This window comes from Ornithodoros turicata, chromosome 2, assembly GCF_037126465.1.
Source record: "Ornithodoros turicata isolate Travis chromosome 2, ASM3712646v1, whole genome shotgun sequence".
NCBI classification, from domain to species: domain Eukaryota; kingdom Metazoa; phylum Arthropoda; class Arachnida; order Ixodida; family Argasidae; genus Ornithodoros; species Ornithodoros turicata.
In genome coordinates, this window is record NC_088202.1 from 142193053 (window position 1) to 142207444 (window position 14392).

The 14392-nt window shown below is 49.5% G+C and overlaps 2 protein-coding genes across 2 annotated transcripts; one reads left to right on the forward strand and one right to left on the reverse strand.

Annotated features, from left to right (window-relative positions):
- The first annotated feature begins 2216 nt into the window (after nt 1-2216).
- LOC135386253 (uncharacterized) lies at nt 2217-9957 on the forward strand. The gene is made up of 2 exons (XM_064616062.1): nt 2217-8224; nt 9223-9957. The coding sequence occupies exons 1-2, from the start codon at nt 2507-2509 to the stop codon at nt 9826-9828; spliced, it is 6324 nt and encodes a 2107-aa protein (XP_064472132.1). The 5' UTR covers nt 2217-2506; the 3' UTR covers nt 9829-9957.
- A 1331-nt stretch (nt 9958-11288) lies between these two features.
- On the reverse strand, nt 11289-14007 carry LOC135384174 (thyroglobulin-like). Its single transcript, XM_064613396.1, has 3 exons — nt 13838-14007; nt 13183-13271; nt 11289-11602 (listed from the first exon to the last, which is right to left on the reverse strand). The coding sequence occupies exons 1-3, from the start codon at nt 13984-13986 to the stop codon at nt 11343-11345; spliced, it is 498 nt and encodes a 165-aa protein (XP_064469466.1). The 5' UTR covers nt 13987-14007; the 3' UTR covers nt 11289-11342.
- Between the last annotated feature and the right edge of the window lie 385 nt (nt 14008-14392).

Consider the following 14392-nt stretch of genomic DNA (forward strand, 5'->3'; position numbering starts at 1 on the left):
ATTTGCGGGCACCCAGTAACGTACCGAAATGCATATTTACTACTGCGAAAGGAAAACATGTTTCTTGGCAGAGAATGCCTTACGTTCTAGCGATGCGGTTGGCGAAACAGTGAGCAGACGACAGCATCCAGTTGCAAGAAGAGGACGACGACGATGATTCACGAGAGAGATTCACGTGCAGGCGATCTGGTGTAGATTCGTAGCGGAAGAGCACTTTGATTGGTTCATTTGCAGTTGACGCTTCCGGAATCGCGGACGCTGGGCGAAATAGTTCAATAGTTTATTGAAAACATCAAAAACGTACATATAAGCAAATAAAGGACCGAGAGGGCAGGCCCTGTAAATCGGTCCTTATAAATAATCAGTGATGCATAAAATGAACGTGTGGGGAAACATTATTACACGTAAAAATTACATTCATCGTTACATAAGACAGCACTACATGCTACAACATATTATTATTCATATTACAATGCTGCTATAAGAAGAAGAAAGGAAATAAAATAGAAAAAAGAAAACATATGTCAGTGTCAGCTAAGGATTAACACAAGGAAATGTGAACAGTAGACCGGACTAGTCTCGTTGTCAGGACCCGTGACGGATGTGCTATGTGTCGCGAAAATACATTTTACAATGGCGTTTAAATAATTGGAAGCTACCTAACGAGCGTATGGAAATCGGAAGACTGTTCCAAAGGCGAGCACCGAAAGATGAAAGAGAAAAAAACCCGTAGTTAGTACGATATGTTGGACATTGAAGTGATAAGAGCTGATTTCTGAGAGGGTAAGGCGTGGCGAGATGCCGGAGCTGCATCTGATATCTAACAGAAGATCCGTAGAATGCGGCATGCATCAGTTGAGAGAAAATATCTGGCATGGGCAGATCGGCGGGGAAACAATCGCATTTTTGACGCCTCGCGCAGGGCGTCCGACGCTGAGCGAAGTTCGCAGGTCTTTCGCTGTACATTCGCTCCATGGGGGTTGCCCTTAAATGTAATGGACCATTTCTGGGTACGCGTATGCGCGTGCCCAGCCACATCTGGCGGCGGCCGCCATGTTTGTTGACATGAAAACATGCGAGTTGCGAGTGAAGCCTTTTTCTCGCAATACCTAAATGTGTCAGCTGCCGAAACATGAAAGGCTTGTAAATGTCGGTGTGTGGTTCTTCCGTTTCCCACCGTAAAAGCATCACGGAATGAAGCGGGAGCTTTGCATTCGCGCCGTTGGGCGCATGAAGAAAGATGGTCCTTCTTCTTCTTCTTCGTCTTCCTCCGCAGTGGCGCATAGCACGGGGCAGATGGTTCCGTGCGGATGGCGACGAAGAACTCACGTGTCACGCTCTCCGTCCTCAACAGCTTTCTCTTTGCCGGTGTGTGCGCATGCGCTTTTAATCTCTTCGCCATGCCTGCAATGTGTTGCGTCGAACTATGGCGTAGTCGAACTGTACGAGCGTCGCCATGATAGTTGGCATGAAAACATGGCGTGTTATGAATATGCCTTAACAAGTTTTCGTGTTTTTTTTTCTTGGGGTGCGTCGCACGTTGTGTGCTTCCACAGGAGCAGGTTATACAATTCAAAACAAATGTTATCCTGCTATATCCTCAAAAAATGCCGGCTACGCCCGCGTCGTGTTAATTTGTCATCATTGATTGGTCGTCTTCTCATTATGTCGTCTCTCGCCGCCAGGAGCGACGCGTACATGGAAATGATCCATTACACCCAATCGAGATGACTAATTCGGGTAGTCATTTCGTAGCAACTTTTTTTGCCATATCTCGAGCAGTCATGTTCGCTTGATCAAAATGAAGCAATCTCGCATGTTCGCGTGGCGCTTTCCGAGCGCTCGGAATTTGCCAGCTAGCACTTTTTTGCCCGGTCTCAAAACGATCGAGCAGCGCAGATTGCTCAACTGTATCCGGTGTCGTCACATCCGCACAGCAACGGTGGCGAGTGCCCTCATTGGCCCGCATGTAGAAATCACGTGGTTTATCAGACGACAGAACTCGAAGACCGGCGACCGCGACGCCCCTAGCGTGATCCAAGTACCTAAAACCGCTAGATTCCTAGCAATCATGTTCGGGTGGCAACGATCACGTGATCCAGCTCGGTCGCCGACCTAGCAATTTCCGAGCGCTGGGCCGTGTAGCTACGAAATGACCACCCGAATTCGCTACAATTTTCCTTAGTGTATGGCGGGTGTATGGCCCGTCATACTTAGTGGCTCACGGCCATCTTTTGAGAGGAGGACGGGGAAGAAGAAGACGAAGAAGAAAGTGTTTGGCGGTCCATTCTATCACGCGACCTACTGCAAAGATCTCGTCGAAGAAGAAGAAGAAGAAGAAGATCTCGTCTTTCCCGAAGGCATTCGCTCACGTCCTATTGGACAGCGAACAGTAAGTACCTGACGAGGAAGCATTTTGCATATGTGGATGACAGCAGTGAGGTGCCGGTACACTTGACAGCGTAGGGTACGGCGAAGTTCGAAGGCCATCCAGTCAACGAATATCATGGGGAAATCGAAAAAGAAATCGAAGAAGGACGCCTCCGCTACAGAAGGTCCCAAGGAACCAAAGAAAAAAGAAACGACACCTAATGAAGCGCCCACCGGGACGAAGTTGCCGGAACAGCCGGAGAGCAAAAAAGAAAAAAAAGAAAAAAAATCAAAACACAAGAAAAAGAAGAAACAAAAGAAATCCGAAGTTTCGTCCCCCGCACCATCGACACTACCAAGTAGCAACGAAGACCGTGAGAAGACACTCGAAGCTGGCAAAAACGATACCGTAGTCGCCGGAAAAGTCGGAGAGTCGGAAAGCCCGGGAATGACTGGGCAGGTGGCTGATCACCACGTTGAGGACACTGCGAATGGGGCGGACAAACCGCGAGTTAGTCCGCCTGAGGAACCACCGCCGGGAGCCACCACTACCGCCGCCGAGGGAACCACCGACTTCATCAAGGAGGAACCTCCCAATTCTGTGCCGCCTGAGTGTCCAGAATCGACGAAACAAAAACCTAGCACATCCGAGGAAAAGTCCACGGTTGAGGCCGATGCTTCCGTCGCGGGCTGGGCAACGCTGGGCTGGGCAACCTTCCAGAAATCTGACAGCACTTCCGGGCTCGTTGAGTCAACGAGCAAGCTTGAAGCGGCGGGCTCCAGCAAAACAGAGTCGCAACCTAACTTGAAGGAAAAAGAAGCTGACAAACAGACCCGTCCAGTTAAGGTGACTAAGCTAGAGATAACTTCGAAGTCAGCAACGAAGAAACAAATTGATGCAGATCATACGGAACACGACGCGCTGGAAGAAAGCCAGCTCGAAGATGAGGTCACCTCTGAACTTCAAACCCTTTCGGAGACGGATGCAGCGAATGACGAGAAAAAGGTGGTATCCACGAAGAAACCAGATAAGAGAAATATGCCTAGATTAAAAATACTTAATATCAAAGATAGGACACTGCCTCCTAAATCTCAACAAGTTCCCCCAAAAAGTGTAGCAGCAGCTCCCCCTGACAAGAAAGCAGTTGAAATGCGTCGAAAGAAGAGAGGAGAGTCCGTAGCGTCAACAGAATCTGTGCAGTCCGCCGATGACCGCCCTAGCAGTCCAGACGACGAACGAGAGATTCTTTTGGCCATACTTGAAGTCTTACGCAGGGACCGCACACCAGAAGTGGATGTGAAGACAGCGGTGCCAAAAAGTCCGACGAACATACCTTCTGCTTTGCCCTCGGAGTCTCTCGAGGCAGCTCGATTGCCTTCTTCGGTCGTACTTCATTCTCAAGGTCCTGGATATGCCGAGGCGTACGCTCGTGCATGCGCTCCATCTCAGGGGGCATTGAAGCAGCCAATATATGCATTACCTACTGAGGCCCCCAATCAGTCAGGCGTTGAGAAGCCCCAGCAGCAATTCTCTTTTCGATCACGGCCAATGCAAGCGTTTGTCGGAATTCGTTCTCAGGCAGGTGTTCCAAGTACTGCCTCGCGCGCAATCGAAACTCGGTTTACACCGGTATTGGCTGCAAGAATGCCTTTGGCTAGCGAACCACCGTTGGACCGCACCTTTTCAAACGTTTCTCTGGATGACGCATTCATGGCACGTTCCTTTCGAGGAATACCAGGTACTTTGAACAGGGAGGGCCAAGATTATAGTTACGACTCTCTGAGACCAGCATCGTCCTACACCAGGCGGGAACCTGCCTTCAGGCCTTTTGTCGCGGACGGGAGGACCCTGCTTACATCAGGGCAGAGGCCTTCGGTGCAGCCCCTTCGAAAAGCTACCACCGCCGATAATCTGCGAGGCGCGACACAAGTTCAGCAGGGCTTACAATACGGTATACCAGAGGAACGAATGCGAAGAAACGGCGTAGATACACACTTCGTACGACAAGATGCTCAAACGAAATGGCCTTCAGGTTATTCGAAGCCAGCATACCTCGGCGGAACAGGACACGGTCCCCAAGGTGTTATCGGTGGACAAAACTCCAGAACATTCTCAGCGGAATACAATGAGGGTTCCAAGACCTACTCGAGCATACTGGGGATGCCTAAGCAGGAGCAGATTCATGTCTGTAATGTAATCGAACCCGATGAAACCATAATTGGCACTAGCCAAGCACCGCGACGGAAGATCCATTTCGCTTGCGGAATTGGTGAAGGCGGTACTCAATGGATGAGTACGTCCACGGTGGTAGACATAGACACGGTGGTGGAAGACATAGTGCCGGAAGTGACCATGCCAGAAGCGTACGAAGCCGAAATCTGCGAATCTCCGCGTGAGGCAAATGAAATCATGAAGCGCGAATCTGAAGTGAAGGACGAGATACAATGCGGATCATGCGGCAGACCTAGCCTGGGACGTCCAAGCTCGGAGCCACGTTCCGCAAGATCAGTGGGAGAACTTAACAGATGGCCATGTAACTGCGACTGTTGTAAAGCTGGATTCTGCGTCGCTTCTGAACAGTTGTCGAGAGGGACATCGGCTTTTGGGTTGGGAAAGAAAACTTTGAAGAAGTGCTTGTTCATTATCTCGGACGCAGAAAAAGAAATAGAAGTGCGAATACCACAGGACGAAGATCATATCTGCCACACCCTCCCACAATTGTATACGTTTGATACCGGACGGGATTCCGTGATGAGGTCGCCTCTGCTCCGAGACCGTAGCGTTTTGACTACACCGCCGCCTCTTGCGAAACGCGTTTCTGCTGCTACGCAGGTTTATGAAGAATGTGGAGGCGTTGTTACACCATCCGTGATCAATGCTAGCATCCTATCGCCCTTTAAGAGACTCGAAGAGGGTATAGTTAGCGATGCTGCAATACAAGCGAGTAGGCCATCTGAGCTGTCACTCCCTCCTGCAGTCGAAGAGTACGGTGGCATAGCCAGAACCCCTAGTGTCGGTCATGGAATACTATCACATTTCACTAGACTACAGGAAAGTGTAGTTGGCGACGCTACGCTAAAACCAAGAAGCCCATCCGTACGAAGTCGAAGATTGTCGTGGGAAGAAAGCGTTCACGATGCCCTGCAGCAAGTAGATACGGGCGCCGAACTTCTACACCAAACGCTGGATGAGGTGCACCCAGATATAAGGAATCTGATCCAAGTCACGCGCCGTAAATCGGATCATGGCGTTGTTAGGTCGGGACAAACGAGCCCAGTGGGTTGCAAAAGCGGTACGCAGGGTGTGACTCCTGACCGGGTTGAACCAGATATCCCGCGTTCGCCAGGAAGCTCCGCTGCCCCACAGAGCGGTGGTATTACACCGTCTGAAGTTGAACCTTGGATTCTCCAATCTGTACAACGTTCAGGCGGCGTCAGTTATGCGACACCTCCTCACACTGGCCCCGCTATAACACCTTGTTCTGTGCAAAGTTATCCCCCTCAACCATTCTTTAATATTACGTCGTCTCCAGCTGCGACCGGTATTCCACGTTCGGTTCAAACCACTCCTGGTATACAACTGAGCCATATGACACCAGGCCAAATAAATCCGCCCATGTCAGAGCAGGCGTGGGGTCCAGAGGTTGACGTACCCAGTTCAAAGCATCAACTTGAAGAGGACATCTTCATAGGCCAACCTCCACAGGGTCCTGGCAATGGTCAACAGTATCTCTTGGAAGCACAATATCTGCAAGCGTTACGCCCTGTTTATCCTGTTTTGACTCCTGAGTATCATTACTTACCTTCTGCACCTGCTGTGTCACCAGCGGCAGTGCCTGTAGTAGCCGTCACAGGAACACAGGAGGCAGTAGAAACCAAGCCCAACGAGCCACGCGAACCACAACATGAAAGGTTCAACTTGGAGCGCTCAGCTTCATTGTTCCCTGAGACTGGACTAGTCCTAGTTATCGTGGCATTATCTTTTATTTGGATTGTCTATCTATTAGTTAGCAGTTCCGTAGGTCAGTCGCGGCAGGGAGCACGGAAAATGTTCTCGGACTGGATCAGCTATTTCAAAGGCGCTGTCACAGATTCGGGCAACGCTACAACCGAACGTAATACATATTTCGTGGACCATCAGCGGACAACGGCAACTCCAGCCAAGGAAAGCGAAGAAAAGTTGACGACAGCTGTCTTGGTGGGGACTAAGGCATCGATGTCGTCGACATTTTTGGCTTCAGTGGTTGCAACGCAGGCTTCTACTTCCGCGCCCCCTTCATCGACACTGCTGGTTAGACCATCGACTTCATTGATTATGCCTTCATCACTTTCATCAACAACATTGTTGACTTTGTTAACGACGACGCCGACTTCAACGGTCTCATCGGTCGACGCGTTTGACTCGTTCTGGACTGCATCAGTCGGCATCTTCGATTCATTGTGGGCTTCATCATCGGCAACACGTTTCTTGCCTTCATGGTGGTTTGCGTCAACCCCGCTTTCGACTGCGTCACCACACGTGCCACAGCCTGGGTTACTGTATCATCCACGTAGACCAACTTCGTCAACAACAGCGTACATCTGTGAGACCGAATTCTGCCTCCGAGAAGCATTTTTTCTAAACAGAACGTTGGGAAAAGACCCGTGTGACAACTTCTACGAATATGCGTGTAAGAACGTCATTGAGCGATGGCATCCAGGACTCGGTTCATCCATCTCGACCGACACGCTCCTTGTGGAAGACCTTGAGGACCGAGCTTTGAAGTTTTTGACAGACCCTACCAGACGGGATATGCAGCTGGTTAGAGAGATCCTTGAGGACTGCACGACATCGGAACCTTCTAAGAAGGACGCCGAAGTTATGAGCATCATCTCAACGTACACCCCTTCTGGGACCTGGCCAATGAGGCGTAAAAAGATTGCCACGCAAGATATTTGGCTAATGGCTGGTCGTATCTTGAAGGATTTTGGGATAAATGCTTTAGTCAAAGCCACTTTTCATTCGAGACCGACGGGGAAATTGTTGGTTATTGATTCTGCAGACGTAATTTACGTGGAGAAGGACAACGATCAAATACTCCACACTGTGAAACAAGCCACCGATGACTTTTTGACACGTGCGCACTCCAGTGCTGATGAGGAGTCTATCGCGCAGAACATCGTAGACGTGGCACTTGCTCTTGGAACTGCAGGGCCTCGCAAACGAGAACCACGTCTACTAAATGCCTCTAAGGTGCATCACGGCGTGATCTTGCTCTTGAAAACAGTGTTCTACAAAGTTCCTTCGATTATTATGTTAGAATCGAGAGACGTCCTTGTCTCCGTCACAAGGACGGTCGACCGTTACTCATCCGCTGTCATCGACTATTTGGCATTTCGGATTCTCCTGTACTTCGCTCCTTTCTTGGGGATTCCCGCGTTGATCGATCTCTTTCCGCTGACTCTCTCGACGACGCCGACAGATCCTGAGCGATTGTGCTCCAGACTCTTGGAGCACGTGTTCCTTATAACGTACATGCGAGCCTTGTCTCTCGCGTTAGGGCAACTGGCTCTGATTCATACGTGGACGTCACAAGTGGAAAGCCACTTTCTCGCGTATCTACCAACGCTTGCCTGGTTGACGGGAGTAAGAGGAGGCAAATGGGAAGCTCTCCTCGCTAAACATCGTTTACAGAAAACGCTCAAGTTGGCACATTTCTTTCCACTTCGCGCTTCAAGCGACAAGACTTGGAGAGCCCACGCGAAGCGGCTTCGTACTTCGCTGTTGAAAGTGCCTAGCACACTGGACCGTGTGAGAACTGCGGCGCGAATCGTTGCCAAGGAAAGCTACATAGGATCTGCTCTTGCGGTTGAGGTGAGCATGTGCACCCCTTTGTGATTCAGCGTCACGTCGCGCACAATCGGAATGTTCGTGATGAGCAGTTTTTTTGTAGCTTCCAGAAGCCAGGCAAATATATATCAAATGCAGAACATTGCGCATCACTGAATCCAATGTTTCGGCGTGGTGCGGAAATAGCTATAAACAAAGTAGAATGCTGGCGAATTCCTGTAGTACGGTGTTAAGGATATAATTTCGCCAAGTTGGAGGAGGCGGTGCACGGACTAGTTGACAGGACGGGACTCGTTAAGCAGCACCGACAGGTTTATTTTTTTATTTTTATTTTTTGACAATGGGGTGAATATGAATCGGAAGGAGGTCGTCACAGAGTAGGGAATACAATCTGCTAAGTCCAGGGTCCGCACTGTTGTAGATCTGAACCCCTTTTCTTGAAGCCTCATCTGGTGAACCCGTATAAGAGCCCTGATCCCAGATATCAGCCAACGTTCTACTGCTTTGTCACATCTTGTTATCTTTCTTACGCTATCCCACACTATAAGAAAAAAAAGGTGTGAAAAAGGTAACTTCTATAGTTAACCACTTATGTCAACATAGCGTCTGACAAAGGGCGTAAAAGGGTGGTAAAAACAATTATCATATATCCAAATTGCTACAAAAAAGCGTACGCCCCCCTCGCTCGTCGAATCAGAAGCGGTAACGCTATCATTCGTAAGTAGCAGGTATAACTTTACAACCTTTTAGGCACAACGTATGCGACAACTATTACCTCCTAAAAGGTGTAACTGCTCCATCCTTTTTTTCTGTGAGTGCATCCCTGCTGTGAAAGAACGCTTGCAAATGCAGTTATAGGAGTCTCATCCCGTCGACTATGTCTATACTACACTGTCTAACCGTCTTTACACGACCTCCAACGCAGGGAAAAGTTACTCGCAACAGGGAAATATCTGTCAGTGTCCCATTTGCCTTCATAATCCTCGCAAGTGATTCGAAATTTCATGCCCGCATTTTCCTAGGTCGAGTACTTCGCCAGGCGCAGGTTTATGCACGTCCCCGTTGGAATTTGGAACATGAGTGTACCTCCCAACAGCACACACTCTGCCTTCCACATGGCACGCTATGCTGTCCGCATCTACAGAAGCCTTCTACGAGTACTGCGACCGAACGGCAACTTCGATGACACTCCACTCTATAGCCATGCTTCGAACCAAAGGCTGCGCTTTCTTTACCGATGCCTAGAAGACGATATTCGAGCGACGCCGCAGCAGTTGAGAAGTGGCCTCGATCTCCGCATACAGGGCAACGTCCTTCTGGAACAAGCCGTCGCGGTGATACTGGCTCACCGAGCTTTCCAGCACCTGCTCACTACGAAGAGGATATGGGGAATAGACTTCCGTCTTAAGGGCCTGGAACATCTCTCGTCCGACCAGCTCTTCTTCGTGTATTTCGCGTTGGACAATTGTGAGCGCACCGACGAAACATCGTGGAGAAGATCAGCGCTGCCTCCAGCGCAACTGCGCGTTAATGCGGCCTTGAGGCAGAACAAGCTGTTCGCGCGTGCGTTCGGATGTAAGTTTGGGAAAGCTATGAAGGCCCACCGTCACTGCCCTCTCGTATCATAACCGGGACATCCGCGGCGCTTTATACCTTTTTGATAGTACGGTTCATACAGTATACGATATAAATTGATGTAACGATATGTACTGACTTACCTGATAGTTTTACCATGCGGTTTTAGGGAGAAGGCTACAGGTCAGGTCCATCGATAGGGGTTTCAACAACCGGATCAAGCCTGGTTTGTCCAGCTTGAAGCGACGTATGAGAGAATTTTCGTTGAAAATATTGGAAGGGACATAAGAGGAATCCGATAAACATACAGTTCTAGGTAACTAAACGGTACCAACTAAACTAAAGCAAAAGGTACAGGCGGAGCCCGTGGGTAGAGCACTGCACGGGCCCAGGCCCCCGACCCGGCCCGCGGGCCGGGCTGGGCTTGTTATTGGCTGTGTGCTCCGGGCCGGGCCGAGCCCGGGCCGACAAAATACGCCAGCACCACGGGCCGGGCCGGGCCCGGGCCGTTAAAATACGCCACCACCGCGGGCCGGGCCGGGCCCGGGCCGACAAATATGTTCCCGAGAGTCAGGCCCGGCAGCAGCTAATTCCACACATTGGAGATGCATTAGTTCATATCATCATGCGCTTGCGTCATTCCTGTGCATATTTTGCAAAGACAAGTAAAGGGTACTGCATTATGCATATGATTCGACCCTCTAGAGCATTCTCCAAGCCACTTTACATTGCTCCTCACTCCTCACATATTTCACAATCAAGCTTGGTGAGAGGGTTAGGGATTGGGAGAAGCAGTTTGTCGACAGCATGCTCTATCTCCGCAAAATCTTGACAGTGTAACGATAACGCCCCGTGCGTTCTGGATTTAATTTGGTTTCGTGCGGTTACGGTGTTAAACCGCCATCACTTGTATGTTTGTCTTCTCTCCTTATAAATTTACTTAAAAATTTGTTTGATAATCGCCAGAAACGCGTACGTCGCGGCTGGAAATACTAGGCCGGGATTTACTCGCCGGGTCACCGGGCCGGACCGGGCCGGGCTCTATTTGCTTAGACGCCGGGCCGGGCCGGGCTCTAGTCACTGGGTCACCGGGCCGGGCCGGGCCGGGCCGGGCCGCATAAAAATATGAAGGTCCGGGCCCGGGTCGGGTCGGGCGATTTTTCGATGCGCCCGGGCCGGGTCGGGCCCGGAAAAGTCGGCCCGTGCAGTGCTCTACCCGTGGGGTCTGCCTGGCTGCAGATGCGCCGTTCGGGCTTGTGTCGGAATATGTTTTCCCCGGTTGGAAATCTGTTGGGGGCGTGGATTACGACGTAAGGCGTTACATGCAGTAGAACGAGGTCGGCTTGTGTGCACCCCACAGGAAGAATCTGAGGAGAAGCAGGGCGGATACGACGGACAGGTCTGTCGCTGTCGTATAATTTGGCACAGAGGGCTCTAAGCCTGTTATGTGGCGAAGCACAACTCTAGGGTGTATAGATGGGCATGCCGCGGAAGTACACCCGATAACTCTGTCTACACTTTGATAGACCTTTATTAATCGACAGAGAATCGACAACGTGAAACACCGTCACTCGAATTCTTCGATTTCCTCGCGAAAGTACCGGTCGTACTCTCTCTTGTAGCAGGGCAAACTGTGTCGCTCGGACACCATGACGTCCGGAGAGTTTTGGAAGCCGTCCTTGTCGACGCATCGACAGGACGAGTACGTGGTGCATTGGAGTGGGAGGTAGTTCCCGTTGCGGGCGCATCGATGTCGCAGGAACGTCCTTATCAGCATGGTCATCGGAACTTCCGCGTTGCTCAACAACTCCTTTTCACGCAAGCAATCTGAAAACATGGAAGGCAAAAGTAGGTATAGATTGTCGCGTGTACCTATAGGCTCCAACACCGGGAACTTGCTGCGTGACCCGTGAATGAAGGGAAGTGATGGTGGTGGTGGTGATGGCGAAAGGGCTTGCCGTTGTCGGCCTCACGTATGTGGGCAACGTCACGACTGACGCCCTGGGGAAATGTGCGTCCTGGGCCGACTTCTAGGGGAACTGTGCCGACATATGTCTGAAAGCGTCTGAGGAAAACCCAGGAGAAACCCCAGACAGCACAGCCGGCACCGGGATTCGAACCCGGGTACCTCCCAGTCTCGACGTGACATGGCTAGCACTAAATTAAACTAAACTAACTAGCACTAAACTAACACTAAAGGGAAGTGATGTGTGAATGAAGGGATCATGTAACATAGTAGCCGGGGCCAATGAAATACAGACGGACGAACACACCACTTGTGCCTCACAATACCCAGTTGCATATTTCAATTAAAGGCAATCTGTCTGCTGGTAGCCTTCTTGAGTGAGACTGGTCTCATTACCGTATTGTGAAGACTAAGTGCGAACTCTATTTTAGTGTGAACTGCTGACACCATATTTTGTAGATCTGAAGTGTGCGATGTTGTTTTCCCGTTCTATTGATTGTGTGCCTGTGAGTATGTGAAGGATCCCGCTGTGATTTGTTTTGATTGCTGTATACAGCTCTTGCAATGGAGCCGGTAGCACCCATGGTGGGTTGCTGAAAGCTCCAGGGTTTACTTTATTCTACTAATTTACTAACTAACTAACTGACTGAAGAAGCAATGAGGTGACACTTAACATGGCCCCGAACCCTCTCACATTTGTCCAGCTGTCCATCGGGAGCCACCATGCAAAATATTTTCGGTCAGCGGTGTATTATAGCTGGCCAATCAGGTATATAAAAGAAGAGTAAAGAACTGTCGGAGAAAGCAGCTGCAGACGGCCGACACGACTCCCGCGTGACGTACAGAAGTCCTCGTGCGTTTTTTATTCGTTTCCTTCTTTTCAGCACGCGCGTCACTGTGTGCGGCTCTACGTCACGAGTCACGTGCCCGGGGGACCACGTTACGTCACGACGTTCCGTTGTTCTCCGACGCGCTCTTTTCAAGAGTGGATGAAGTCTTAAAGGTGTGCAGAACAGATCGTCTAGCGCGCCCTCCGTAGGTCACATAAACTCGTCGTTCTTTCGCATGAGCTAACTTTATTCGTTACAGAATACGCCAATGCGAAAAAAATAAATGAAAAAGGGACACCTCTGTGCTCTTTTAAATAGTACCAATAGCAGCTGGTGATCGCAGTGCTTGTGCTTTTTTATCTATCAACTGCGCCATTCTTAATCGAAGATGATCATGTCTTGGACCTTCGTTCTGGAACGCCTGGATGGTAGCTTTCTACTGGGTTCAACAGTCGGGAATATAATGTAATGCGCATAGTTCTGTTGTTTTGGGTTCTTTTACGCTGCTTTTGTTATCGGCCTGTGTTGTCTATTATAATGGCAGCGATATGATAGTGTTTGCAGAGTCGACGTGTCAGCGGTTATGGACACTCTGTGCCGACAGTACTTACTGCAAGTCATCTCTTGCTCTTCCAGTGAATACCGGGGAACGGTGTCTTGATTGTCGTAGGGTCTCCCATCCGGTCGAACGCAGTAACACCTAAGAGAAGGGTAATCGGGCTGCAGTCAACGGTTCCGGTTTCGTTCCACTTCATTCATTTTCAACTTAGTGTGGTCTGTATAGTTTGAGATCTGGCATTTCTCCGATCGCTTTATCCGGATGGGGAGATCTAATTCAAGGTACGATGGAGCACTGGGCTCGCGAAAATAGTTCTGCCACTATCAGACTTTACTGAACTTTCAGGATTTTTGTTGTGTATTTCAACTTTACCGTCACAAAGTCTTGTGATGAGGAGACAAACAAAGTGGCGTTTATGAACGTTTATAGATAGTTTCTGCTAGACATGTACGATGATCGATTGTGGTGCGCACACAGCGTAAGAATGATTCCGGAAACGCAATAGTAAAACATAAAACATAGTAATAATATAAAAATAACAGTCAAAATATAAATATAATAGTAAATAACATTATATAATACTAGAAACATTAATAGTAATATAATAGTATATAATATAATAAATGATTACTCGACTGTGATTTGGTATCTTTGTTGTCACGTAACAGCGTTGAGGTTCACAGTTTCTATTAAGTGCTGTTGCATACCTGTCATCCTTGCACTGTTTCGGAGCATAACTTCTGTCTGCACCGCAATACGGCGTATCCATACCAACAAGAGTAGTGTCATTGTCGCTTCGCATCTCTTTTTCCATCGCTGTCAAGTTCAAGAAGTCCACTATGCAGCGCGGCATCATGTCGTCGTATCGTTGATCCTTCATGACTGCAGTAGTGAAATCGAGACCATTGTTGAGACGAGAGTGACTAGAGATGATGCCGTTCCTTGAGGTTAAGGGAAGACAACGACGAAGAAGAAGTAATAGGGAAAAAAGAACGCCGTGTATAAGCTTCACCTTAAAATATCGTCACGGTTGAACGCACGCGCACACTGGGCAACACAGTGCACGGAAACGTTAACGTGGGCATCCGCCTAAGGGAGAGGGAATTTAAATAAAGTAGGGAATGGTGACATAAGAACGGCCGTTGGAGAAGACATGAACGGTATCGGATGATCCTGCTGCTCCTGACACCTGTGTCCCTTGCTGCCTTCGAACTCGTCCTGTCGTCATTTCTCCGTCCCTGGCACGAGGTACAACAGTTAAC

Coding starts and splice junctions, on each gene's coding strand:
- LOC135386253 (XM_064616062.1), top strand. CDS start 2,507: ATGGGGAAATCGAAAAAGAAATCGAAGAAGGACGCCTCCGCTACAGAA. Junction 8,225..9,222: donor GATCTGCTCTTGCGGTTGAG/GTGAGCATGTGC, acceptor GCATTTTCCTAG/GTCGAGTACTTCGCCAGGCG.
- LOC135384174 (XM_064613396.1), bottom strand. CDS start 13,986: ATGATGCCGCGCTGCATAGTGGACTTCTTGAACTTGACAGCGATGGAA. Junction 13,272..13,837: donor AAACAGTGCAAGGATGACAG/GTATGCAACAGC, acceptor CCCTTCTCTTAG/GTGTTACTGCGTTCGACCGG. Junction 11,603..13,182: donor AGAGCAAGAGATGACTTGCA/GTAAGTACTGTC, acceptor CCATGTTTTCAG/ATTGCTTGCGTGAAAAGGAG.